Below are 27,796 nucleotides of genomic sequence, written 5' to 3' on the forward strand. Positions count from 1 at the left end.
CACAAATGCTATTTTGGACGTTCTGATTAACCAGAATGAGACTCGTTCATACGATCTGGACCCAAGCCACAGGTAAAAGATGTGTGCAAAATCAAATTAACTGTGCATTTGGTGCTTTCCAAGGACTTGTGGTATCTCCTGTTCTTTCATCTTGGAAAAGATGAAATCAGACTTTTAATAGGATTACACAGAACAAGGAGGGTAAATGGACAGTAATCATTTTCAGGTAACAGTAGACTTTGCATCTGTCTACAGGCCTTGAGGTGTTTTGTATATGGCTTTGTATGGCTGCTACTAGCTTCTTAGCCTCAAGCCACACATCGTGTTCCAGCTCAAAAATCTTCCATCAGATGGCATTTACGCTTTTTACTATACTGATCCTTTTTATATCAGGTAAGTGAAACTTTTTAAATATGTATCTATGACAGCTTTTGCTTCTTCTCGTGATCCTCATCCAAAACTTACATTTCAGAATCACGTCTGGTTCTACTGGCTTCTTATAGTTTTATTAGAATGATGAGATTTCCTTATCATAATGTCCTCCTCGCCTTGGAGTCTCACAGCAGCAGACAGTCTTACACTTCCAGCAGCATTTTATATCTATATTAAGCAGGTCACAACTCCACGGGGGAGAGTTAGACCTCTGTGAAAAGCCTGCAGCTGGAGGGTTAGCTCGGAGAATTATGCTTAGAGACCTAGCCATCAAAGTCCTTAGGAGGTAAAAGAAAATGATGACTCAGATCAACGTCTACTAAAATACTACTTTTTGGTGGATTTACCCTTCAGGTTTTGTCAATTATTATGATATACAAAAGAAAATGATGACTCAGATCAACGTCTACTGAAATACTACTTTTTGGTGGATTGACCCTTTAGGTTTTGTCAATTATTATGATATACAAAAGAAAATGATGACTCAGATCAACGTCTACTAAAATACTACTTTTTAGTGGATTGACCCTTTAGGTTTTGTCAATTATTATGAAATACATCATTAAAATTTTTTAGCTCGATATCCATGTCTATATATAACTGTCAAAATCAAAGTTTCACATGATTATCTATAAAAACTACAGCAAAGGTATCATATATCACTTTTATTCCTGGTCATTGGATACTAGCATAGGAAATGGTTCAAATGGACCAAACCACCATGTAGAGGTCATGTATTACTTTATTGTCATTGTGATCAGTATGTGTTTATTATACAGTATTTTACCAATTTATGTCCACTTTTGATTGAAAGTACTGTTATTACTAAGCCCTTGTACACACGGTCGGAGAATCCGTCGGAATGTGTCCTATCGGACCGTGTCGTCGGATAATCCGACTGTGTGTGGTATGCATCGGACTGATTCCGTCGGAATATCCATCGGACCCAATTTTCCAACATGTTGGAAATATTTCCCGACCAACTGGTTTGATCGGACATACTCCGATCATGTGTAGCGAATTTTGATCGGACCAAGTGCCACGCATGGTCAGATCAAATTCCTACATCAAAGCTATTGGCTACTAGCCTGAATGTAGTCCCATCGTAACGAAATTACGTGATCACGTTCTGAAAGATCGGATTTTTCGACAACTTAGTCCGACTGTGTGTATGCAACAGTTTCGGACACAATCCGTCGGACAAAATCCGACGGATTTGGTTGGCAGAATCTCCGACCGTGTGTACAGGGGCCAACACTTGTATTTACCCTGTTAACTTATAGATTCCATGCCCTTGTTTTATAAGTGTACACACAGTCGGACATTCTGACCACAAAATCCGTCTGATTTTTTCCGACGGATTTTGGCCGCAACTTGTGTTGCATACACATGGTCACACAAAGTTGTTGGATTTTCCTATTGTTCTGAAGGAGGTGACTATAAACGGGCTAGTAGCCAATAGCTTTCATCTCTTAGTTTATTCTGAGCCTGCGTGGCACTTTGTCCGTCGGAATTGTCTACACACGATCGGAATTTATGCACTCAGATTTTGTTGTCGGAAAATTTTAGATCCTGCTCTCAAACTTTGTGCATCAGAAAATCCCACGGAAGAAGTCCGATGGAGCCCATACACGATCAGATTTTCTGACAACATGATCCGATCGCACATTTTCCGTCTGGAAAATCCGACCATGTGTACGGGGCATCAGTCCCGTGAATTAAAAGAAAAAAAAAAAAACAATGGACCTTTGAGCGAAACAAGAAACTTGTAAGCTTTTCTATGTTCCTGATTCTATAATTTAGAAAACCAAAACACACACGAGTGAAACTAATAGATTCTGTTTTAAGTTGATTCCAACCTGCATACTATGAACTAGCATAGTTTGAAAATAAGTAGTGGTTAATGGGGATGTCACATTCAGAAATGATGAAGTACACCAAAGTACTTTTTAATATATTTCTAATTTCCTCTTTCTGGTGCGATAGATTAAACATTATTATAACAGATACAATAGATTACAATTATTATAGATAAAATGAAATATAATATCATGTCTTTTTAGTTTTATAGCTATTATTTTTGATTAACCATGAATCTAAAATAATCTGTAAATGCAGGGGTTGTGACAATATTTTCATAGAAACATAGAAGAGTGGTGGCAGAAAAAAGGACAATGTACATTTAAAGAGGAAGTAAACCTTTATGGGTTTACTTCCTTTTTGTCTCCCTGCAAAGGTAAACCATAATACGGGAGCCGCCACTAATGGCATATTGCCGTTAGCAGTGGCACGCTCAGTGCGCCTGCGTGCTGCTGTGTACGGCGCATGCCCCGTAGACAGCGGTGCCTGTCTTTTTGCAAATATCTCCGAAACCGTGTAGGTTTAGGAGATATTTCATGGACCTACAGGTAGGCCTTAATCTAGGACAGCCTTCCCAGAAGAGTTGAAGCTGTTATAGCTGCAAAGGGTGGGCCAACACAATATTGAACTCTATGGGCTAAGACTGGGATGCCATTAAAGTGGCAGGCATCCCAATACTTTGGTAATTTTGTGTGTTTTGTTCTCTAATCTAAGTTATGATTGCTGGTGTCACTATTTAGAATTTTAAAAAAAAGCTATACAGTCAATGTGATCACTTAAGTATATGGAAAGTCCACACTTTTTGTTTTGAATTGGAAGAATTAGAACCCTTGTGAGGTTTTTATTGGTTGATGTGATATACCGATGGCCCTGGAACCTTATGTAGACATGCTTAGATCCTAATTAATATATTTGACAAAAACATAATGAGGATATTCCAGCGGGTGTCTAGGTGATGGATTGACTGCTCTCATGAGAAACTGGAACAGTGACCTTTGCTTGTAGAAACAGTGTTTGAGCCCTGGTTCACACCAGTGCGGCTTTAAAGTCGTCCGACTTTGAAGCCCATATCCCTGCATAGCTTGCATGTGACATCTTTAAAGAGGAAGTAAACCCTGATGAGTTTACTTCCTCTTTCATTCCCTGCAAAGGCAAAGCATAATGGACTACTATGCATCGCATAGTAGCCCATTATGTGTCACTTACCTGACACAGGAGCCAGCGAAGTCACCGCTGTCCCCTGTAGTTCCGAGCGTCCATCTTCTTGGTGGGTCTCCGTGGGTCTCGCTGCTCCGGCGCTGTGATTCACCGGAGAGCGATGACGTCACTCCCGCGCATGCGCACGGGAGCAGAGACGCGCGGCATTGCGCGGCATCTTCGTCATCGTGCCTTCGTGCCTGTGCCAGTGTGCGGTGCCCGTCTTCGGGCAAATATCTCCTTAACCGTATAGGTTTGGGAGATATTTCTTGGACCTACAGGTAAGCCTTAATCTAGGCTTACCTGTAGGTCAAAGTGGTTTGTAAGGGTTTACAACCACTTTAACACAAGTCAATGCAAACAGTGTTGAAGCTGTAGTAGTCGAGGAACCTTTTTTTAAGTCGGAACAACTTGAGTCACACCATTAGAATGGTTAATTTGCCATTAATAGGGCAGGACTTGTAATGCGAGAAATGCAGCAGTGTGATCCAGGGCTGTGCAAATTGGAGCTCCACATCAAGACTGGAAGTCCAAAATGAAGTGTTCTTGTTCAAACATTTTATTGAAGGAATAACATACGTGCTTCCAAGAAATGTACATGATTGCCATCGTACCCTCTCTCTGGGAGGTTTGTAAAGTGTCAAACAGAAATGTGCATGTAGCAATAGCAAGTACGAAGTCAAAGGGTGCCCATGGGTACTTGTAATTAAACAAAGCTTTAACTAATAAGCATGTGTAATATACTGTGTTGTATTAAAATGTAAACAATGGTAGCAAGGGGTTTCGACAAGGATGCCCAGGCACCAGAAGTGTGTTCAGTCAATGGGGAAAAAAGGAAGATAGAAAGGAAGAAACAGGAGGGTGAGGTGCGATCCCAGGGGTTGTCATAGTGGTGGCACTAGTAGGGTTTGCGATAGACAAGAGAATTGCCCTTATTAGGGCTCTAGACTGGATTTGTCAAAATCCAGGTTCAAGTAACGGTCAACCCAGGGGTTGAAATTTTACTATAGCTCCTGATTCTGTCCTGAAGGGTTTCTAAAGGGTTGCTTCAAATTTGACATAAATCATGCCCTGGGCAATTTGATGCTTTTTGGAAGGATACAAAGCATTGGCATTTTCCAAGATTGGGCTAATGTGTCACGACCACTCTGACGTTTCGGCCAAACACAGGAGTCTTACCCGTCGGAACCCGTCGTGGAGAGTCCGTCGTTCCCCTTGGACGCGCGCTAAAGCGAACGAACGCTTTCGCGTCGACGCGAACGCGCACACACACGCACGCAGGTCACGAACGGGTGCACGTGTACGTGCAAGGGCGCGCTGACCCGTCGTACGTCCGTTTGGCGCCCTAAGGCCTTCTTTAGTCACTGGCTCCCTCCTACCCGTGCTGTCCAGTCTACAGCGTGTCCGTGATCTTGCTTCCAGTCTCTGTACCCGTTACCTTGGTTCCTGATATCCGGCTTGTTCCTTGACCCTGATCCGTTGCTGCCTGCCTACGACCTCTGCTTGTCTGACCACGTCTCTGCCTCATCCTCTGTACCTTGCTGACCGATTCCTGCTGACCCGGCCTGTACCCGACTCCGCTGTTCCTGTTGCCTGTCTGAGTTCCTGTGTTACCGGACGTCTGCTCTCCAGCCAGTCTCCGCACTTGTGCCTGCCCGCTACAGCCAAGCACCTCCTGCTCTGCCAACTTGCTGTCGGTGCCCAGCTGATTCTCCGGACCAGTACTACCTGCCAGGCACTTGTGCCCCCTGAGCTATTGAATACCTGTCTCCACCTCCAGGGGTTCTTTAACCAGGGGATACGAGGGGCCGCTCCCTGCATTCCAGGCTCAACTACTAGGTACGTGACATAATGTCTGTTTTGTGGTGGCAGTGACTTAAAGAATGAGTCAAAATCGGGTTCTGGTCAGCTCCAATGGGTTACTATTTAGCAAGGCAATCTGAGGGACGGGTTGTATATCAGTGTTAAACAATTTTGAAAGAATTAAAAATACCTTGGCCCAGAAGGACAGCCCAAAATGAAGTTTTAATCTAAAACTATAACAGGTGATACATCCAACGCGTTTCAGAGATAGCACATTATTCCCTTCATCAAGGCTAAAACATAAATGTAAGTACATTTCTGTGACTAGGACAGTACACATGCTAAAACCAATAGCTAGCAATATGTTGTTTATGATTTTGCAATTTGATGGTTAAATGTATTCAAATCTTGCAAAATATCTTAAAGCAGAGTTCCACCCAAAAGTGGAACTTCCGCTCGTTGTACTCCTTTCCCCCTCAGATGCCACATTTGGAACCTTTCGGGGGGAGGGGGGGGGAAGGATACCTGTCTTTTACAGGTATCCTGTCCCCACTTCCAGGAGACTCAGCCACGGGTATTGATGTCACCGCCCAGACTCCCTCCTCCTTCCCCAGCCGCTGGGCCAGTAGGAGAGAGGAGCGGAGCCTCACGCATGGGCAGTAGGGTTTCCGGTGTGAAGCCGTAAGGCTTCCCTTACTCAATAACGGAGGTGGCATCCAACAGCTGATGGAAACGTCAGCTGTGGTGCCAACATCGCTGGACTCAAGGACAGGTAAGTGTCTGATTATTAAAAGTCAGCAGCTGCAGTATGTGTAGCTGCTGGCCTTTAAATTTTGCAGTGGTGGGCAGACCTCTGCTTTAATTATGTGAAAGATTGATATGTGATTAACATAAGCAACTACTTGACAGAGACTATATGTTACTATTTGTAAAAAAAAAATTATATATATATATATATATATATATATATATATATATATATATATATATATATATATACAGATGTCTAAAAATATACATATGTACATGTAGCACTGACCCCTGATGGAGCTGCTGAATTTTTATTGGGCTTACCGTTACCTCACCTGCTCGCTGTGTTCGTCTTAGGGGTCCCATTGTAGAGTAAATTAAAGAATGTTAGCTCCGACACTTAGTCCATTTTCCCAAAGATTTATTCGAGATAACCACAAAGTTTTGCAATAGAGGGATAGAGGGTTAAGGGAAGTTCAGGTACCGTGCAATTGCGGGTTAGAGGTATTTACTTGATCCAGAGGACAAACAGCTTCCACAGACTGGATCCAGCTATCACCGGATAGGCCTCTCTCACTGACCTAGCAGCCGGTGGGATGCTCAAATAAAGTCTCTGCCACAGATCTGTCAATTTTAAACAAAGTCGCTGTACAATCCTCTGCCACATGAAAGCACAACCAGCAACTCCCAGCAAATAAGAGAATTGTTACACCGTACCAGTTTCCTTCAGCCGATCTGGCGATACTGTGTGGTAGGTGTCCTCTAACTGAGTTTCCAGGCTCTTCCAGAGATACCAGCCTTGTTGCTCGGTCCTCTCCTAGAAAAGTCCTCCTCTGGATCCTCCAGTCGCTTGGCTTCTCCCCACAGGCAAGACAGCACAGGACCACCCCTGGATCGGGAAGGCCCCAAGACTTCTGGGCCTACCCTCTCAGTTGCAAAGCCTCGGGAAGGCCCCAAGACTTCTGGGCCTACCCTCTCAGTTGCAAAGCCTCGGGCCAGCTGGCCCCGAGACACAGGAACAGGCTGCACACATCCCAGGTCAGGAGGGCCATTACGTTGGGATAACGAACCCCGGAAAAAGACCTCTCAAAATGGCGTCAGTACCTTAAGTACCCCCACCCAGAATGTACAGTGGTTGAACCACTCCCACTGGGCTATTTTCGGGTAAAAGGGGTATTCAATGCATTCAGCCTGTTGCATTTCCAACAGTTACCGGTGGTGACATCGACACCTACGGCCAAGTGGAAACTAGTGCAACCCAGCTGAACTGATACAGAAACCAGAACTTTGAAATAAATAGTCTGAGCCAAACTGCAGCTTCAGACAACTTAAATTTGCAAAAACAATAGCGTCTGCTCATTAGGAGCAGTGCGCTACAGACAGTACATATGCACACATATCTTTGCTCGCTGGAAAATTAGACATTAAAAACAGGTTTTTATCGCTGTCTGTGTGTCCAAAGAGAAGATTATTCCTTTATTTGTCCTGGCGACCATTATCTCTGGTATAGAAATTGATGGTAAAGCCAAAATTTGCCACTGTAACAGTAGTTTCGGGGGAAATCTTTTAGTGGGTAGAACTCTTCTGGTTACAAGTGTGCGCTCGCTTTGCAGAGGTCTCCTACTCTCTTCAAACAGATCCAAAAAGTTTTGACTTAACAAACTCTTTAAACTTAAAGCATTTGTTACCCTCATATTTCTGCTGTACTCAGGGCCGTCTTTAATATAGATTGGAGCCTGGGCAAAATTTTTCTTGGGGCCCCCCCATGCAATTTCCCTCTCCACCTACTCTGAGACATACAATAAATAGCAGCTAGACTTAAAATCAGTTTTCTGTATCAGATCCGGCAGCAATTGCGATTGGTTTCCAACAGTTACAGCATATCATTACTGCTTACCGGCTAGTTGCTAGAGGTTACAGCACACATTACGGCTCACTGATTAGTTGCTAGAGGTTACAACACATCACCTCCTCACAGCAGGGGAGCATGATATACATAGGAATGCCACCTTTATTTACATATCAATGCTGCCAGCTGCAGCTATTTACTTAGTATTGTCGCCCCCTATTTACATATGAATGCCGGTTATTTACATGTAAACACGGGGTCTGCAGGTGAGTCATCTGCACACAACAATAGGGCAGAGCTGGGCAGCATTAGTACCAACACTTCACACTGAGATATTGGGACACATCACATAAATAAGACTTCAAGGGACAAGGGAATTTAAACCTGGATAGTTGGCAAGTATGAGGCAGCTGTTTTGGGCCCCACAACAATGACAGGGCCCAGGGCAGCTGCCCCTCTTGCCCTGCCTTAAAGACAGCCCTGGCTGTACCATAATCTTGTATAATAAAGTATCCTGATCTCTTCAAATTGCTTCCTTTGTGTGAAATCCCTGGTGTTCCTGCCAGTCCCTCTGCTTTCCTATTAAAAACTAACCACACTAAGCAGGAGAGCACACTCTAGTTCTCTAGCTATGATGGAAACTCAGGCTGCTCTCCTCTAATAATCAGTCCTGACACCCCTCACAGCCATTCACTGGGAATCTCAGTGTGTTGTTGCTTCTCCTCCCTCTAGTTCTTATGCAGATGAGAACAGAGGGAATGTGATCACTTCTACAAAAAGGGGAAAAAAATTATTTATAATTGTTTTTATATCTATACAAAAATGTTTTGCCTTTCATTTCTATTTTAAACTGAATGGGTTGGTTTACAAGGTGATCGTTTACAATCACTTTAAAATGTAATGAATAACAACATCTCTGCTCTGAAATGTGCATTCAGAAAAAAATGATAGCATGATATCATAAAATGATAACTCATGATATGCTTTTATATCCCCCTTTCAGAGTCCTTTACTGATAACCTTTCACAAAGGAAGAATTCAAGTTTACTTTACTTGACAAGAAATCTCTTGGTGAACTACAGCAAAGGCGTCAGACCAGTGAAGAACTGGACACAGGCTACCACGGTGTACATTGATCTCTTTGTCCATGCAGTATTAGATGTTGTAAGCGCCAGCAATGTTTTATTATATTATAAATAAGACTGTTTTTAATTTATTCTTATTAAATTGGTTGTAAATGCAAAGTTTTTTTTATTTTTTATTTTTACTTTTAAATAACAAACATGTTTGTAGTTACCTGCTCTGTGTAATTGGATTACACAGAGCAGCCAAATCTCCTCTTCTCGGGTCCCCCGCTGTTACTCCTGGTTCCTCCACCCCATTGCGTACCCCCTCAGAAATCTGCTTTCTATGGGGGCACTCATGTGGGCTCACTCCTAGAGCCTCACTGTCTGTGTCTATTGTCACTGGTTTTAATTGATCGAAGTGAGGAGCAATGTCTCCCGCTGCCTTAGCAAAGCCCAAGAGACCAGAAAGTGAGGGTTGAGAAGAGCTTCAGATGGGCACAGCGCTGGATCGAATGAGGGCTCTGATAAGTAATAGGGGAGGGGGAGTAGGAGGCAGGGCCGTTTTTAAGGCAGGGCAAAAGGGGCAGCTGCCCTGGGCCCTGTCATTTTTGTGGGGCCTAAACCAGCTGCTTCATACTTGCCAACTATGCTGGTTTAAATTCCCTCACCCCTTGAGGTTTTAGTCCTGTGCTGTGTCCCAGATGACTCACCTGGAGACCCTGTATTTACATGTAAATTACTGGCATTCATATGTAAATAGAGGTGGCCGGCAGCATTGTTATGTATATCATGCCCCCCTGAGGTCATATCCACAGTAATCTCTAGCAACCAATCAACAAGCAGAAATCATGTGCTGTAACCTCTAGCAACTAACCAGTGAGCTGTAATGTGTTCTGTAACCTCTAGCAACCAGTCAGTGAGCTGTAATGATACACTGAAACCTCTGGCAACCAATCGCAATGGCTACCTGATCTGATTCAGTAAACTGATTTTGAGTCTAGCTGCTATTTATTGTATGTCTCAGAGCAGGTGGAGAGCAAAACTGCATGGGGAGGGGGCCCCCAAGAAAAGTTTTGCCCAGGGTCCAATCAATATTAAAGATGGCCCTGGTAGGAGGGATATTAATGCCTAAACATTTTTTTATCTTAATGCAAGCAATGCATTAAGGTGAAAATTGTTTAGGTTTTATAATCACTTGAGTCCTTAGATAAAACTAGCTATACAATTCCAGACCAGAAAAAACACGGTTAACAAAATTCACAGGATCTGCATATTATTATTATTCACGATTTATATAGCGCCAACAGTTTACGCAGTGCTTTACAATGTATAGGGGGGCCTACACAATTGCAGTACAGTTCAATATAAAAGGTACAGGAAGGCTCTGCTCATAAAGCTTACATTCTAAAGGGAGGGGTTGGTGGTACAAAAGGTAATAGCTGCATATAAACTATATGGCAATAAACAGGTTCATCTATTAATATACACATCCAGTAGCACAGCCCCAGCTATCTGGTGCTGTGCATATGAGATAATAACAAACAGGGCAGAGATACACTTTCTGTCACAAGGATTCAGATACCCACTCAATATGCAATATGCTATGATCAGCTCTAGTTAAGCTGTTAGTGCATAAGATTACTTGCATAATAGTCTCCGCTTCTGGTCTGGGTGGAAATACAACAGCAGAAACTCTTCTGGACAAGACATATATTTGCAACTTTCTCCCTCTATCCCACTTCCTCCTTCAGGGTTTTATTTTGCCCAGCAACCCAGGGACAGGAAGTGCATACGTCATATATTTGCAGGCATTTTACAAATACAGACAGCAGAGGGCAGCAGAGCCCTATATAAAGTTGTAGCGTATCCTATAAAGTTCATGTTTAAAGCAAACATGTGCTTGCCCATGCAGTGCTATTCAACAGATTCACTTTACGCACCACCTTTCCCCAGTAGCATATACTTACCTTTAATTCATTGCTCTGGTGCTTCTTTCACGCTCTGAAAGCACAGAACAAATCTAGTACTTACTGGTATGAGAAGCATGTGACTTGCTCCCAATCCTCTCATGTGACAGTGCTTCCTATTCCTATATAACTGCCTTGCAGTATACTGTTTTCTCCAAATCTGCAGATGCAGTTCTTTTCTAGCAGCCTCTGTCTCCAAGATGGAAATATGGCTGCAGCCTCTGCTTAGTATAAACACATGGAGAGTGTCTCCATTGAAAAGCTTATTGAGAATAAGTTTCTGTTGTGAGATATTTGCTTATGAAGAGCAGCAACAGTCTGAACCTCTGGGTAATATAATTCTCCCAAACATCCTGATTAATGACTTAGCAACTAATTAAAATTGCGAGAGAGGCTGGTGATTTGTTTAATGTGTCATCTGAAGGTGACGTTCAGTTTAATCAAAGATAAACCAGGAACAGCTCCATGGACAACAAGTAATGAATTAAAGCATACTCCGGTTTTTGCAATGGATTTCTGCCAAAGTGGGAAATAAGCTAGGTTCACTATCATTTGTACAAGGAAAACCCAACAGGGTGCCTTCTATCAACTATTTAGGTCAAACTGAACACTGCTATTTTCATTTCTTCTTCCTCTTGTGTGTAAGCTGCAGCCACTGACAGAATGGCCATGCCGTTCTTCTAAAACAGTATGACTGTAACACGATTGGGGGGGGGGGGGGTATGATCAACATGTATAATGACATAAGTGCTCCATATAGTGAACTATGTGTAGAGTTATTCACGTTAAGGTCATCACAGAGGACAAGGGGCACTCTTTACATCTAGAGGAAAAGAGATTTAATCTTAAAATATGGAAAGGCTTCTTAACAGTAAGAGCTGTGAAAATGTGGAATACACTCCCTCAAGAGGTAGTTCTGGCCAATTTAGTATATTGTTTTAAGAAAGTCCTGGATTCTTGCTTACATGCAGATTATATAACTGGATACTAATATTTATAGATAAAATTGATCCAGGGAATATCCAATTGGCTCTTGGAGGATCAGGAAGGACTTTTTTTCCCCTGCTGGAGCAAATAAGATCATGCTTTGCTGGTTTTTTTGTCTTCCCCTGGTTTTTTGCCTTCCCCTTCCCCTGGATCATAGTCTGGGTATAGGATTGTATATATAGGATTGTATTTTGTCTTTTCTTCTATTGGTTGAACTAGATGGACTTGTGTCTTTTTTCAACTAGACTATGTAAGAATATTTTATGGGCTAAAACCATCAGATTAATATGTAACTTCCCTTTTGCTGAGCAAAGAGCAATCCACTCCTGGTCAGTTACATACATTGTAAGGATCCCTATTGCAAAGTCTTACCCCTTGTACACACGGTTGGAGATTCTGACAACAAAATCCGTCGGATTTCGTCCGTCGGATTTTGTCCAACGGATTTTGACCGAAACTGTTGCATACACACGGTCGGACAAAGTTGTCGGAAAATCCAACGTGATGACGTTATTTCATTACGACGGGACTACGTTCAGGCTAGTAGCCAATAGCTTTGGTGTAGGAATTTCATCTGAGCATGCGTGGCACTTTGTCCGATCGGAATTCTCTACACATGATCGGAATATGTCCGATCGGAGCATTTTGTCGGAAAATTTTACCAACAAGTTGGAAAACTTGGTCCGTCGGATACTCCGATGGAAACAGTCCGATGTAGACCACACACAGTCGGAATATCCGACAAAACGGTCCGATCGGACACATTCCGTCGGAATCTCCGACCGTGTGTACAAGGGCTTACATGCTCCCGTTTTTACTGGAACACAGAGATTTTTACATTCTGTAGCAAAGTCCTGAATGAGGAGGTCTTCAGCTTAAAGAGTTTCTTCCGCCAGGTTTCCAAAAATGTAAAGCCAGCAGCTAAAAAAAAGGTAATTTCTAGCGTCATCCTCACCCAGGCTTCTTCATCTGCCTTTGGGTCTTCATGTTAACTGTGGACAGCTGACTGTGACTCCTTCACAGCCATCTACCCACTGGCTCTGTAAATGGTCCCGCAGCCTCCTAGGACCTGTCCCAGAAGTTTGAGGGCTGGATGGGGTGAGTAAATTGGAGTGGGTACCAGTCAAAACTAGGTACCCGCTCCCCTTCAAAAAAATGTCTGTGACAAAAGTTGAAGAGGAGGAGGAGGGAGGAGGAGGAAGAGCAGGACTTCCCCTTTTAGGTGATGTTCCTCTTTAAGCCACCGGATTGGTTCCAGTATCGTAACAAGAGAAAATCTGTGAGGAAGAGCAATGAGCTTACCACTTGGGGAAAAAAATTACATTTTTTAGTGGATATCATTAGATCATGCATCAACATGTTTTCTAAACAGTTAACCATTAATGTTAACCTTTTAATTTTTTCCGTTGTTTCACCCCTACGTTGTCAGTCAGACTTTAGTGAAAATTTGTGGCAACCAACATGTAACTATTTGTAAAATTCTTACTTTACTTTAATTTAAAGCCCAATTGAATGTGCATAAATTACCACAACTTCTCACCAATCTTGTGGGAAGCCTTCTCAGAAAGGTATGTCCAACATAAAAATGCCTATAGGTATGGAATGGGATGTCCAACAAGCTAATATAGGTCTGATAGTTAGATTAGATGTCTATATACTTTTGGCCATATAGTGCATATTTTTATCAATTATATTTTCTTTTTCCAGGATGGACAAAATCAAAAGCTGACAACGAGTATCTGGTATCGACAGGTAAGCTTAAAGAAGAACTTTCATGATTAGTGAAACATACAGTACTGATGCATAAATACATTTACAGATATGTTGCTCATCCAAAAATCCTTATTAGAAAAAAATTGCACCTTCACACAATGACCGGGCTCAACTGCCACTGCCCCCTTGTTGCTACAATGGGGTTAGAATCTGAACTGAGGTCCAGAACAGAGTGTAACTCTACTAAAACTCACATATCTTTATTTTCATTACGATTCATTGACAAAGCATGTTTTGCTATGTACTGTATTTATCGGTGTATAACACGGACAGGCATATAACACGCACATTCATTTTAAGAGGGAAGTTTTAGGAAAAAAACTTAAATTTTAAATAAAGAACTTTGAAGCTAAATAAGGGTCAGTGCCCATCTGCAGTCTCACCATTGCCATCAATGCAGCCCGATCAATGCCCATCTGCAGCCCCAGAAGGGCCATCAATGCAGCCCGATCAATGCCCATCTGCAGCCCCAGAAGGGCCATCAATGCAGCCTCATCAGTCCACATCAATGCAGCCTCACCATTGCCATCAATGCAGCAGCCTCACCATTGCCATCAACCATCCCTGTCCACTCTGAGGCAGCTAAAATTGAAGTATTGGCGTATAACACGCACACGCTATTTGCACCCGTATTTCATGGTGAAAAAGTGAGTGTTATACGCCAATAAATACAGTAAGTCAGAACAAAGATCCTGTTTAGTTTGTGTTTTTTAATTACTCAGAACAGATGCCCTTTTTTACCTGTTTGTTTTTAATCTTACTGGATCTAAGGGCTTGTTTACACTTGCTGTTGGAGGGGTGTTAAAAACATACTGTTGAACCATGTTTTTACTTTACCCCAACTGCTCCCAACAGGGTTGTGAACATGCTGCGGCTGCAAAGCTTTGCTTCACAGGCGCAGAAAGAATGATCCCCTCTTCCGCACTCAACAGGCAACACCACCCACTGAACACCACCCTATTCATCTGAATGGGGCCATGCTTCAACCGCCGCCACACACTTGTGCAATACGGGTTGATAGTGTTTAAAAGGGCTAACGCCAGTGTAACCTACCCCTTTCTCTCATTGTAGATGACATGCCCTTGCCCATAGAGCCATCACAGGTCCACAGATGTCCACTGTAAAAATGCAGCATGAGACCTGAATGGACAGACACAGGCCTCTGTTCATGGATCCCCTGCAGACCAGTGCTGACAAAGCCCCTGGGAAAGGACCCTAGCTATAAATTATATTTAACTACAAAGTCATGTGATTGCGATGTCAGACCTGTTGATGGACAAAGCCATATGATCACCATGATAACCAGCTTTGTTTATAACAAATAAATTAGGGTTATTGTTAGGGTTAACATTAGAGTCTGTGTTACTCTTAAGCCTCGTACACACAAGTTTGCTTTTGTTCAACCCAGCGGGTTGAATTAAACAAATCTGGCAGCTCCGGTCAGAGCCACTGTACTAACCATCTGAAGTTAGTACAGCGATCTCCCCTTGATCTGTTGTGTCCCGGGCTCTCTGCCATTGGCTGGTTTTCCAGCATGCTCATCCAACAAAAACTGGTCAAATGGCCGGCTTCTGTCAGACAGACCGACATATACACAGGCCAAATGTCGGCTGGTTTTTATTGAACCGGCTGGTGTCTCTTTTGTACGGGGCTCAAGGGTAAGGTTTCAGGGACATAGCTGGGATGTCTAGTTGACAGCACAAGATTTGGAAAAATATACCAGCTACATCTATCCTAAACTAATTTTGTACTTGGCACCATGCTAAGTTTTCTCAACACTATAAGGTATAGACACACAGAGTGAATGTGAACTATGCGGCAGGTACCAAGGAAAAGTCTTTGTAAATAAAATGATATTGGGCCAAAATAATAAAAATTGGAGGAAGGAAAAATCCTGTTGTCCATAGCAACCACTCAGCAATTTGCTTTTAATTTCTAGGATTCTCTGGAAAATTACACCCGAAGGTTGATTGGCTGCTATGGGCAACAAGAACAGTTTCCCTCCAGTTCGGCATGAATAGAAACATGACTATCCCATTAAAGGGTATACAGTATCTTCTGAGTATTCTTATTTGACCACCTTTTTCATAATGTTGGGTTTTTCAAAACATGAAGCTCGTGTTGTATTATCATAGGTGCTTAAACTCATGATTGTGATATAAGACAAAAAGCAGCCCTCCCTCCAGTTGAGAGAAGAAGTCTACTTTGGAGACAATACAAGTATATGCACATTCATCAACAACATGGTTGTACAGTGAATGGTGTACTAACATATGTGTCTCTGCATAGACACTATTTTTATATGTGTATTGTTTTTCCTTTTTTTTTGTATTATTAAAATTATGTTTTTTAATGAATTTTGGTGATCTTGTCCTGGGGTACATTTTGTTTTCTTTTTCCCTCCAATTGAGAGGCTTCTCATTCTTAATGCAATGTGAGGTCAAACGTAGGAAGACATTTTGTTTTCTGTTGGAAAGACCAGTTAAACCCATAACTATACAAATGGATAAATTGCCATTTCTAATGTTACCTTTTTCATTCTAGATGTGGAAAGATGAATTTCTATCATGGAACTCCAGTCAGTTTGATGGAATTGGAGAAATCTCCCTCCCGCTTAATGTCATTTGGGTGCCTGACATTGTCATTAATGAATTGTATGTAAAAGTTACTGTTATAACAAAAAAAAAAGTACTTATGCATATTTCCTCATGAAAGTAGCATGCAATTATTTTTTTCTTGTGAAAATTTCAATTTAATACACTTATTTAGAAATATATTAATTAGATTCATATTACCAAGTTTCTCCTTGAGTAGAAGCAATTGGAGGTATGATCACTTCGTAAAAGCGTAAAAATAGCCCATATAGAGAATCCACTGGAAAGTTCTTTGACCAGGCTATGGACATTCACATATCTGCATATGTTTAATAAATAATATTTAGTGCCATCTTTAAAACAAGCTCTCACCGACCCCTGTAGCTGCAAGTACTGTGGAGTAATTTTTCCTCAAATTTACAGCAAAAGCTCTTTCACTTTAATTTTCTCTCAGTAGCTGTTTTTTCTACTCACTATCAGCATTGACTTGGAAGCCGTTAAGCCTGGAAATCTCTAATATAAGAGCTGAGCAGGTGTCACTCGAAAAATCCTTTAAACCTCTTTGGGTCCTCTGGCTTCCCTACACTGTTTACATGTGGAGGTAGTGAAGCCCCACACTGCTGATCCCTTGCATACAAAATCTTTATTTTGTCAGTAGTGACTAAGACACTCCACCAGGGACATGCAGTCAGGGGAGGCACGTCAGGGAGAGCCTCACCTGCTATGAACATAAAAAAAACAAATAAAAAAAAAGATTGCACTTCAAGGGTCGAAGCCCGGTGACCTGGGTAGGTAGCTGAAGTCCTACCCCACCACTGGTCAAAATTTGGGGCTCTTACAACCTATGGTTCTGGAGATACGGGGCTCCTTGTGCAGCCTGTCAGAAGCTACATACAGAGCGGGCAGTTTAAATACAAGCTGGCACACTCTGTTTGCAGCAGACTGAGAGGATGAGCTCACAGTGCCTCTCACTTCCTGTCAGAAGCACTGAGATCAATGGACAGCTTGGAGTCTTGGACCAATGGTAAAGTATCATTGACCCAAGCTGTCCAATACAAAAGCTGCAGTGGAGGCACGCCTCTCACTGCAGTGTCATTGAAGGGGGCATGTATCTAAAGGACACATGCACCCTTCCAGCCCCGCCCTCTTAAGTACAAGGAAAAAACATGGGTTTATGTGTATAAGATTTACCCATAATCCCATATTTTTCTCACACGGTTAAGAGGTAGAATGAGAATCTGCTGCTGTTGATAAGGTACTGTTTTATTCAAGCTAAATCATATATTATTATGCTATGTTATAACATAGTAATTTATTATTTATTTACTGTGAAATTGCTGGTGGAAGTTATAACAGTAATTTGTCCATTAAGCCTTCTGCTTAAGTACCGCTTTTAGAAAACTATAATAAATTACCTTAAAAACAATATAGAATAATTATTTGTATATTACTTACTTATGGTAATTAACCCCTTGCCACCCAGACTAATTCTGACATCTCTCTCCTACATTTAAAAATAATTTTTTTGCTAGAAAATTATTCAGAACCCCCAGAGCTCCCACTGCTGCCAATGAGGAGGGAGAGAGCAGAGAGCCTCTGCCTTTGTGCACATCTCTGGATCAAAGTGGAACTTCCGCTTTAAGGAGTCCTAACCATCTGACATGCCACATTTGGCATGTCATTTTTTTTGGAGGGGGGGGAGGGTACCTAGTTTTGAAAGGTGCCCAGCTCCCACTTTCTCTTGCACTGCCTATGTGACTCCTCTCCCCCCCCTCCCTCCAATCTTCTGGGACAGGTCACAGAAGATTGCCCCTCCAATTCAGGACAGCGTGACTCATGCATGCGCAGTGTGCACCCAGCTGTGAAGCTGCAAGCTGTCACAGCCAGGTGCCCACACTAGTGATGGCGGCGCAGAGAAGAGGCGGAGGAGAGAACCAATGCTTCGGGTGGCTGCATTGCTGGACCGTGGGACAGGTGAGTGTGTTTTTATTAAAAGTCAACAGTACACTTTTTGTACCAGCTGACTTTTAATAAATTGAAAAAACGAGTGGAACTCCGCTTTACGCGCAGGGAAAAAGAACCCTTCATCCTTTAAATCGTATTTACTGCTTGTTGAAGCTGGGTACAGAATCAGCCTAAAATGGTTGGTTCAAAAAAAAAACAGATGACTTTCAGCCCTCGTTTTATGACGGCTTCTATCGAATGAGCTTGCTATAAAACCAGTATCCGATCAGTGCCCACAGCTTATGACTGTGAGCACTGATCACTGTGTTCTGGCAGAGTGGGGCAGTCCCCCTGTCAAAACACATTAGCCCAGCGGGGCTGATCGCTGCAATAACATCAGGCATTTTAGTATGGTGATCTGAAAGTTGTGTTGTATGTTCAGCCTGCTCGGTTAAATAAAAAAAATGACCCATGTGTACACAGCATAAGAAAATGTAAAAAATTCAATGTACAGTAATTCACTTGCTCACAACTTTGCTTGAAGGTCACACCAAAAGTCACAAAGATAATATGTAGTAACTCAGTAGTAGAGATGATCTGATGAAAAGAAATGGCATTTTGGAACCTGCCACTGAGGTACAGCACATTACACAAATTCACAAAAGGGGCCAGAGTCTACTAGCTGAAAAAGCAGCATTTGCAGTGCTAGTAATTTGGCCAAGTTGGCATTTAGACTCTGAGCATGGTGGATGGATGAGACCGAATTTTTTTTATGGTTCAGCAACTGGGGTAGGAAAATTTGCCTGCTAAAATCAGATGGTGGTGTACTGTACTTGGGACACCTATTGCTATACCGTCATTCCTCTTAGTGCAGGTTTTTGAGAGGACTGGAGGTATAGTACGGTTGGAGATCCCAGATGAGGAGAAAGGAGAATTCTGCCTTTTTCTTTGATGTGGATCTTTCCAGTGATGTTGCCAATGGACTGCATGGCAGGTCATCATATGTCTGGTCAAGTATGTGGTGCCAGAGTGACTGCTGTTCTGGCCAAGCTTGATCCGCTTGAGACATAGGTTGCAAACAGCAATGGTACGATCTACTGCACACATATCGAAAAAGGCCCACACCAAGGAACTTTTAAAAGTCAGTGGGGAGTCAGCAGTGCCCTGCACCTGCGGAGCTCTGTGGTGTGATGCAGTAGGGGGGGCTGCCCTTAAGCTGGCCCTGCCTCGTTGGAGTTGTGGCTCCTCCTCTCTTCTCTCAGGCACCCAAGTACAGTCAGTGACCTCATCATCCCCTCCATCCTCATCACTGGAGCAAACTTGACAGTATGCTGCAGCTGGGGGAATACGACTGACAGTTTCATGTCCTTCTGTGGCACCCCCTCTCTCTAGGCTCAAGTTACTCCCTTCTTCAACCTGGGAGCCAACATCAGAGCTTTCAAATCACTGTGCATCCTCCAGCAACATGTACCCGACACTGCAGTCGAATAATTCTGGGGACTCCTCCATGCATAATGGGGGGACTCTGGAAAGAGTGACTGGGGACAAAGAGCCAGCAGAATAGGCCACTTTGGCAGCTGCATTGGAAGGCAAACTAGTTTGAGCCTGGGTGACAGAGGATGAGGAGGATGAGGACGGCTTTGCCTCTCCTTGGTGACCTTCCAGACATGATGTATTTTTTGTTTTGCAACACCACACTACACTATATTAGATACTGTGTACACAGCCTGAACTGTATTATAAACTGTACACACTGTATTAAATACTGTGTACACCGCCTGCGCTGTATTAGAAAGTGTACTATGGCTGCACTGTATTGTGTACTGTGTACACCACCAGAAAAGTAGTAGAAACTGTACACACTGTATTAGATACTGTGTACACCGCCTGCACTGTTTTAGAAACTGTAGTACGGCTGCACTGTATTGTGTACTGTGTACACCACCAGAAAAGTAGTAGAAACTGTACACACTGTATTAGATACTGTGTACACTGCCTGCACTGTATTATAAACTGTACAATGGCTGCACTGTATTTTATACTGTCTACACCATCAGAAGTGTAATAGAAATGTACACGCTGTATTGGATACTATGTACACAGCCTGTGTATTAGAAACAGTACATCACCGAATGCACTGTAGATATAGGCTACATTGGATGCAGAATATATATAAATATGTATATATATATATATATCTATCTATATATCTATATATATATATATATATATATATATATATATATATATATATATATGTATATAGCCTAAAGTTTACCTAATTTAATCTAATCTCCAAAAGTTGCTACAGTATTAAAATGGGGGTTGGATATAAAGTATTAGAGCAGGATAAAAGTTTTACCCTTCAAAAATACAGTACACTTCATTATTGAAAGAACTTGCTGCACTCCATTTCTACCATAATGTCCAACGTCCATTGCTTACATGGAACCTGTGATGAAATGATCATGGAGGCTACTATGACTTCTAAAAATTCTTGTTGACTGGGTCTTAAAGATCCATTGGTTTCAACACTTTGAGTCATTGCCTAAGAGCATACAGTGGACTTCTTACTTGTCTGATTTTCCTGATCTGTATACTTGTTCTTGGTAAGTGACTAAAGGGTATTGAAAGATATTGAAGCCACTAAATCAGAAAAAGAGTCAGTCCATGAGGACACATTTCATTCATAAGGTTATACAATATAAATATATCATATAAATAGATGATATTGTTCAGGAAAGAATTGTTCAACTAAACTTACATATAGACAATTTTGTCACTCCATGTAACACCTTACCATCATTGCCCCCTTTAAATTCAATTGATTGTAGATGAGGAACTTGATTAAATAGAACCACTACTTCTTTTTATGAGATATAGTGTCTGCTACTAATTTATTTGCAGTCATGTTTCACTCTCCAATGTTTTGACTAATGTGTTTTTCTACAAACCACATGACATAATGTGTTTTTATAGTGTTGAGGATGGAAAGTCACCCGATTTGCCCTATGTCTATGTGAGCTCCTCTGGGACCATCAGAAACAACAAGCCTATGCAAGTGGTGTCAGCATGTAGCCTGGAGACCTATGCCTTTCCCTTTGATATACAGAACTGCAGCCTGACTTTTAGCAGCTGCTTACATACAGGTAAATCTGCCAGTCTCCTGTCATTTACAAATACATATCAGCGCTTCTATTTTAGGGCCTGTTTACCATAAATTGGGCTTATGACAGGTAGTTATGACAATATTCGACCATTACGAGTCAAATTATTCACCTGCTTTGTAGCTGAATGCAGCATTCATGCCATAGACTTCAATTGCCTTCTGAATGTTCTGCATCCAGTACTTGTTTGAGAAAACACACAATGACCAAACGTAGAATGAATCAATCTTTCATCCATGCTAAAATGGACGCTATAGATAAAAACCAGATGACAAAGTGTGATATCATATGGAAACCCTGCATTAAATATTATACGTAAGATAATATTTACAACCGAGTTTTATTGTTATGGTGATTACGATTTTTTATAGAATTACAACATTAGATGATATATAAAACCTCCTCCGGAGAATTATTCCCTCCCCTTCCCCTCCTATATACCTTTTATGTTCTTCCCTTACTATATAATACTTACTATAAACATACTTTAGAAGTTATGGTCAAAACTTTAAAATCATATATTTTCTTTTAGACATATTTATATTTTCTTGGGATTAAAATGTTTAAAACTCAGCTATAAGAATGTTTTCAAATTCTAAAATATATAAGGCCATTTATTGTCATTCCCACGAGAATATCTTGAAATTCTTCTTTGCTTTGTATCATCCGAACTTCAATATGTCTACTTTTTATTTCTGGTATCACATAATTTGTCTTATATTCTGTACATGTAATTTATTTTAACATAAAATAAAAACTTTTGAATGAGAAAGCACACAATGTAGAGTTAATACTGCCATATTATACCTTATAACATTTAACCACTTACAGACCGGACCATTTTGCTGGTCAAAGACCAGACCATTTTTTGCGATTCGGCACTGCGTCGCTTTAACTGACAATTGCGCGGTCGTGCAACGTGGCTCCCAAACAAAATTGACGTCCTTTTTTTTCCCACAAATAGAGCTTTCTTTTGGTGGTATTTGATCACCCCTGCGGTTTTTATTTTTTGCGCTATAAACAAAAATAGAGCGACAATTTTGAAAAAAACGCATTATTTTTTACTTTTTGTTATAATAAATATCCCCCAAAAATATATAAAAAAACATTTTTTTTCCTTCAGTTTAGGCCGATACGTATTCTTCTACATATTTTTGGTAAAAAAAATCGCAATAAGCGATTATTGATTGGTTCTGTTTTTATTAATAATTTTTTTATTATTTATTTTTTTACTAGTAATGGCGGCGATCAGCGATTTTTATTGTGACTGCGACATTGTGGGGGACCCATCGGACATTTTTGACACATTTTTGGGACCATTGTCATTTATACAGTAATCACTGCTATATAAATGCAGTGATTCCTGTGTAAATGACACTGGCAGTGAAGGGGTTAACCAGGGGGTGGCAGTGCAGGGGTTAAGTGTTCCTAGGGGTGTGTTACTAACTGTGGGGGGGTTGGGCTTTCATTTAGTGAACACTGATCTCTGCTCCAATCACATGGAGCAGAGATCAGCGTCACTAGTTGCTAGGCAGAATGGAGAAATGCTGTTTACACGGCATTTCCTCCATTCAGCCGTCCCGTGAGACGATCGCGGGTATGCCCGCGGCGATCGAGTCCGCGGGTCCCGCGACCGGACTCACGGGGGTCCCGACCAGTGCGGGAGCGCGCCGCCGGCGGCGCGCTCCTGATGGCAGGGCGGCATTGAAGATTGGACGTACCTGTATGCCAATATGCCTGCCCGTGCCATTCTGTCGACGTACATCGGCGTGCGCTGGTCGGGAACCGGTTAAAGGTAACTATTATAATAAAGTTTGGATATCTTCTGGCTCAGTGGGGGATTCTAGAAACCGGTTCCGTTCAAAAACACACCAATCATTCCTGAATTAAGAAAGTAAAATGATAGTTATCATCATGTAGAACTGCACAGTCCTTCTACTATCATCTGTTCATAATACATCATCATCCATCAATTATTATCATTTTTATTATGCCCTTGCTTGGCTTAATCTTCCACAGTATGTTATTACAAACTTGATATAAAATTTGAAAATGTTATATATGTACTGTGTTTCATCTGTTGCAGTGAATGATCTGAATCTCTCCATCTGGAGAAGTTATGAGGAAATAAGAAATGACAAAAGTATATTTCTTGATGATGGAGAATGGGAGCTTCTAGCTGTTCCTTCCACCTATGAGCTCCTACACACTCATGGTGGCAGCTTTGCTCAGGTCCAGTTTAATGTAAGTAGATGAATTGTTGTTTAACTGTAAATGGATCTGTAACATTTTATTATCTTAATATATACAGTACATGTTAAAATGCACTATGTTATTAAAGCTGAATGTAACCTATGTTATTAAAGGGTGTTCATCTTTTGAAAACCTTAATTACATAGGAAGATTTTCTTTTCTTGTGAATACTTTTATCTCTTTGATAAAATGTGTCTAATTAAAAATAACAGATTCCGCAATTTTAATAATGTGAAACACCTACATTATGAATTATATTTAGTAGGGAAGATATTTTGAAGGCCTGACCTTCTGACCCTGATAGCATGCCCAAGGTTGGATTTACTGATTTTATAAGTGTCTTTCTTTGATTTTTTTTTACATCATAAAAGGAGTAAAACAGAGACGGGAGCTACAATTACACAAGGAAGCAGTTTCTTCTCAAATACTTTAATGCCGCGTACACACGACCGGACTTTTTGACAGCAAAGGTCCGACGGAACTAGTCCGTCGGACAATTCGATCTTGTGTGGGCTCCATCGGACCTTTGCTTGCCAAAAATCCGGCGGACTTTAGAAATAGAACATGTTTGAAATTTTTCCACCGGAACTCCGCCGGACCGAGAAATCCATTCGTGTGTGTGCTAGTCCGACGGACAAAAACCGACGCTAGGGCAGCAATTGGCTATTGGCTATGAACTTCCTTATTCTAGTCCAGTCGTACGTCATCACGTTCGAATCCGTCGGACTTTGGTGTGATTGTGTGTGGCCAAGTCCGTTCATTCGGAAAGTCCGTCGGAACTACGCCGAAAGTCCGTCAGAAAGACCGTCGGACCTAGTCCCTCGAAAAGTCCGGTCGTGTGTACGCGGCATAACAATTTAAAGTGGTTGTAAACCCTAATATATACCCAGTGAAGTAACTGCCCTCAGTTGATGCACAGAGATGAAGCAACTCCTCCTACATAAGTTGTACCTGTTTATCTACAACCATCTTTCCCCTACATCCATTTCTTTTCTTGTGAATACTTTTATCTCTTTGATAAAATGTGTCTAATTAAAAATAACAGATTCTGCAATTTTAATAATGTGAAACACCTACATTATGAATTTACACAGCATCTCTCAGCTCTGAAAAGCAGGGGGTGGAGAGCTGAAGCTACATCAGTGAGGAGAGCTCTGAGAGCTCATTGGAGGGAAGGGACACCCCCCTTCACACAGCACACAGAAAGAGAGCTGAGACTGTCAATCAGTTGGAGCTTCCTCTACTGTCACCTTTTTTCTCTTGGCCTCAGGAAGACGTTTCCGAGGTGACTACTGGTGATAGCAGAGGAGTGAGGCAGCAGACAAAAATGACACTCAGTGCTCTGGTTTGAGACAAGTACGCACTATAGAGGGATATGCTTTGTTTATATTTAATGTCTAAAGTTTACAACCACGTTTCATCTCTGTAGTGAAATGATACAGTCTAATGGATTTTGAAAGAAGAGCTGCTATTAGTATTCGCTGCCAGATCCACTGATGTCACCTGTGCCCAGGAGTATATCTTCTACATGCAGGCACATGATGGTGAACGTAGTCAGTAAAGGGCTCAGAACATATTCACTGTTTATAAATAAATGCAGGCAAAGAGTGGCTTTATTGATGCCCTGAACTTGTTAGTAAACAGTGCCCAGGTTCAAGTTACAGTGGATGGGGGTCTTAGCAGTTTTATGACTCACATCCTAAAGTGGATCCTCAATCCCAGAAGGCCCTTGTGCAACAGTCTGCACAAATGGCATATCTACCTCCTCTGCACACACATATAAACCAAACCTAGAAGTTGCCAGGTTGATTGTAGAAAAATATTATTATACCAGCCTGGGATTACAGTACCCGTGGGTGGCAGAGTGTTACCCTGTCTAAGATTAAGGACTGTCACTGAAGAAGAAGAGGAAGGACCGGCCAGAAGACTGAAGGCAAAAGGTGTGCATAATGGGAAGTAGCTGAGGTAGCTTCAGGGAGGGAGGAGTTGAGTTGTGCTTTAACTAGGCTCTATTGTGTTTCTCCTAGTCATACCAAATAAGACATCTGGCTTGTGGAAGCCCTTGAAAATGCTACCCCACAGACTTACTTTGGCTACACCCTAATAGCAATTCAAGTTATGCTCATACAAGAAGCCAATCAACCATTTATCATTACATGTATTCAAAATAATGCGACTGCGCTAATCCATATAAGTGAATATACATATATTTTTACCACTAATACTGTGTTTCAACTTAAGTATTTTTACGTGTCAACCTTGGGTTCGGGTTAGTGGACGGAAGTGACCTTCGTAATTACCCAGAAGCCTTGAGGCTTCTGGGTAATTGCAAACGTTCCCAGCTTGGGCTCCAAGACCCATTTTGATTTGGGTTAGTGGCCGGAAGTGACGTTCGTAATTACCCAGAAGTCTTGAGGCTTCTGGGTAATTGCAAACGTTCCGGGCTTTGGGCTCCAAGACCCGTTTTGATTTGGGTTAGTGGCCGGAAGTGACGTTCGGAATTACCCAGAAGCCTTGAGGCTTCTGGGTAATTGCAAACTTTCCCAGCTTGGGCTCCAAGACCCATTTTGATTTGGGTTAGTGGCTGGAAGTGATGTTCGTAATTACCCAGAAGCCTCAAGGCTTCTGGGTAATTACGAACATCACTTCTGGCCACTAACCCGAACCAAAACAAGGCTTGGAGTGCAAGCCGGGAACGAGAAACGAAGTGGCATAACAGAGCCCCACAACAGAACGCTGGACAGACTCCGTTTTTTCAGTTTAAGGCACATCTGCATCAACATATTTTCATATACTTATCAAGTTATGCTGATACAAGAAGCCAATCAACCATTTATCATTACATGTATTCAAAATAATGTGACTGCGCTAATCCATATAAGTGAATATATATATATATATATATATATATATATATATATATATATATATATATATATATATATATATATATTTTTTTTTTTTACCACTAATACTGTGTTTCAACTTAAGTATTTTTACGTGTCAACCTTGGGTTCGGGTTAGTGGCCGGAAGTGACGTTCGTAATTACCCGGAAGCCTTGAGGCTTCTGGGTAATTGCAAACGTTCCCAGCTTGGGCTCCAAGACCCATTTTGATTTGGGTTAGTGGCCGGAAGTGACGTTCGTAATTACCCAGAAGTCTTGAGGCTTCTGGGTAATTGCAAACATTCCGGGCTTTGGGCTCCAAGACCCGTTTTGATTTGGGTTAGTGGCCGGAAGTGACGTTCGTAATTACCCAGAAGCGTCAAGGCTTCTGGGTAATTATGAACATCACTTCTGGCCACTAACCCAAACTAAAACAAGGCTTGGAGTGCAAGCCGGGAACGAGAAACGAAGTGGCATAACAGAGCCCCACAACAGAACGCTGGACAGACTCAGTTTTTTCGGTTTAAGGCACTGGGAAACGCTTTATATGTTTTTAATGGCTACAAATAAATTGCTTTTATAAAACATACTGCGCAATGATAAATCTTTAATCTTTATGAGATATCCACATTAAGAAATGTCTAGTGGTTAATTGACTGGAGGAACGCCAGGATAGTGGAGTGGTTATCCCTATATGAACCAAAGGCAAAACTTTTTCTAGGCTCTGGTGAGTGACCATTTCTGAAGGTGGTGGTGGCACAAGACGTGGTGAAAAGTCACGGTTATGCAGCACAAATGAAATTTGAAGCACAAGAGCACTTTGAATATACATGTCAAATAGTATGAACATTGGAGACTTATGATATATGTAAATGGTTTATAATTGTGACCCTTGTTCCACTCTATAAATGTTGGCATTTTTTGTAAATTTTTTATTTTCTTTTATATATTTTACATATATATTTTTCACGTTGCACTTTAAAAGAATGAGGTTGACACGTAAAAATACTTAAGTAAAAACACCGTATTAGTGGTAACAATATGTATATGCACTTGGATTAGCACAGTCTCACTATTTTTAATACATTTTTTCTATACATGTTATAGGACACTTTTCAGCAGCTCTACTTTGTAAATATTTTATTTTTTAACATATATAATATATATTTTTTGGGCCGGTGACACAATTTATCACAGTTATCATTACATACGCATTTAAAATGTTCTTTTTGGATTTTTCAAACTTGACTTGCATATGTCTTTCTATG

The 27,796-nt window shown here is 41.5% G+C and overlaps 1 protein-coding gene across 1 annotated transcript in view; it reads left to right on the plus strand.

Annotated features, from left to right (window-relative positions):
• Window positions 1–229: 229 nt before the first annotated feature.
• Window positions 230–27,796, plus strand: part of HTR3B (5-hydroxytryptamine receptor 3B) — a 53,327-nt gene continuing 25,760 nt past the window's right edge. Inside the window, exons 1-6 of the mRNA XM_077458139.1 lie at window positions 230–393; window positions 8,895–9,055; window positions 13,620–13,664; window positions 16,230–16,339; window positions 21,203–21,372; window positions 23,477–23,634. Coding sequence (XP_077314265.1) covers window positions 285–393; window positions 8,895–9,055; window positions 13,620–13,664; window positions 16,230–16,339; window positions 21,203–21,372; window positions 23,477–23,634 — 753 coding nt within the window. The 5' untranslated portion in view covers window positions 230–284. The remainder of the gene's footprint in view (window positions 394–8,894; window positions 9,056–13,619; window positions 13,665–16,229; window positions 16,340–21,202; window positions 21,373–23,476; window positions 23,635–27,796) is intronic.

The sequence above is a fragment of the Lithobates pipiens genome, unplaced genomic scaffold (assembly GCF_037356315.1).
Source record: "Lithobates pipiens isolate NorthernLeopardFrog02 unplaced genomic scaffold, aLitPip1_a1.2 Scaffold_27, whole genome shotgun sequence".
Lineage (NCBI taxonomy): Eukaryota > Metazoa > Chordata > Amphibia > Anura > Ranidae > Lithobates > Lithobates pipiens.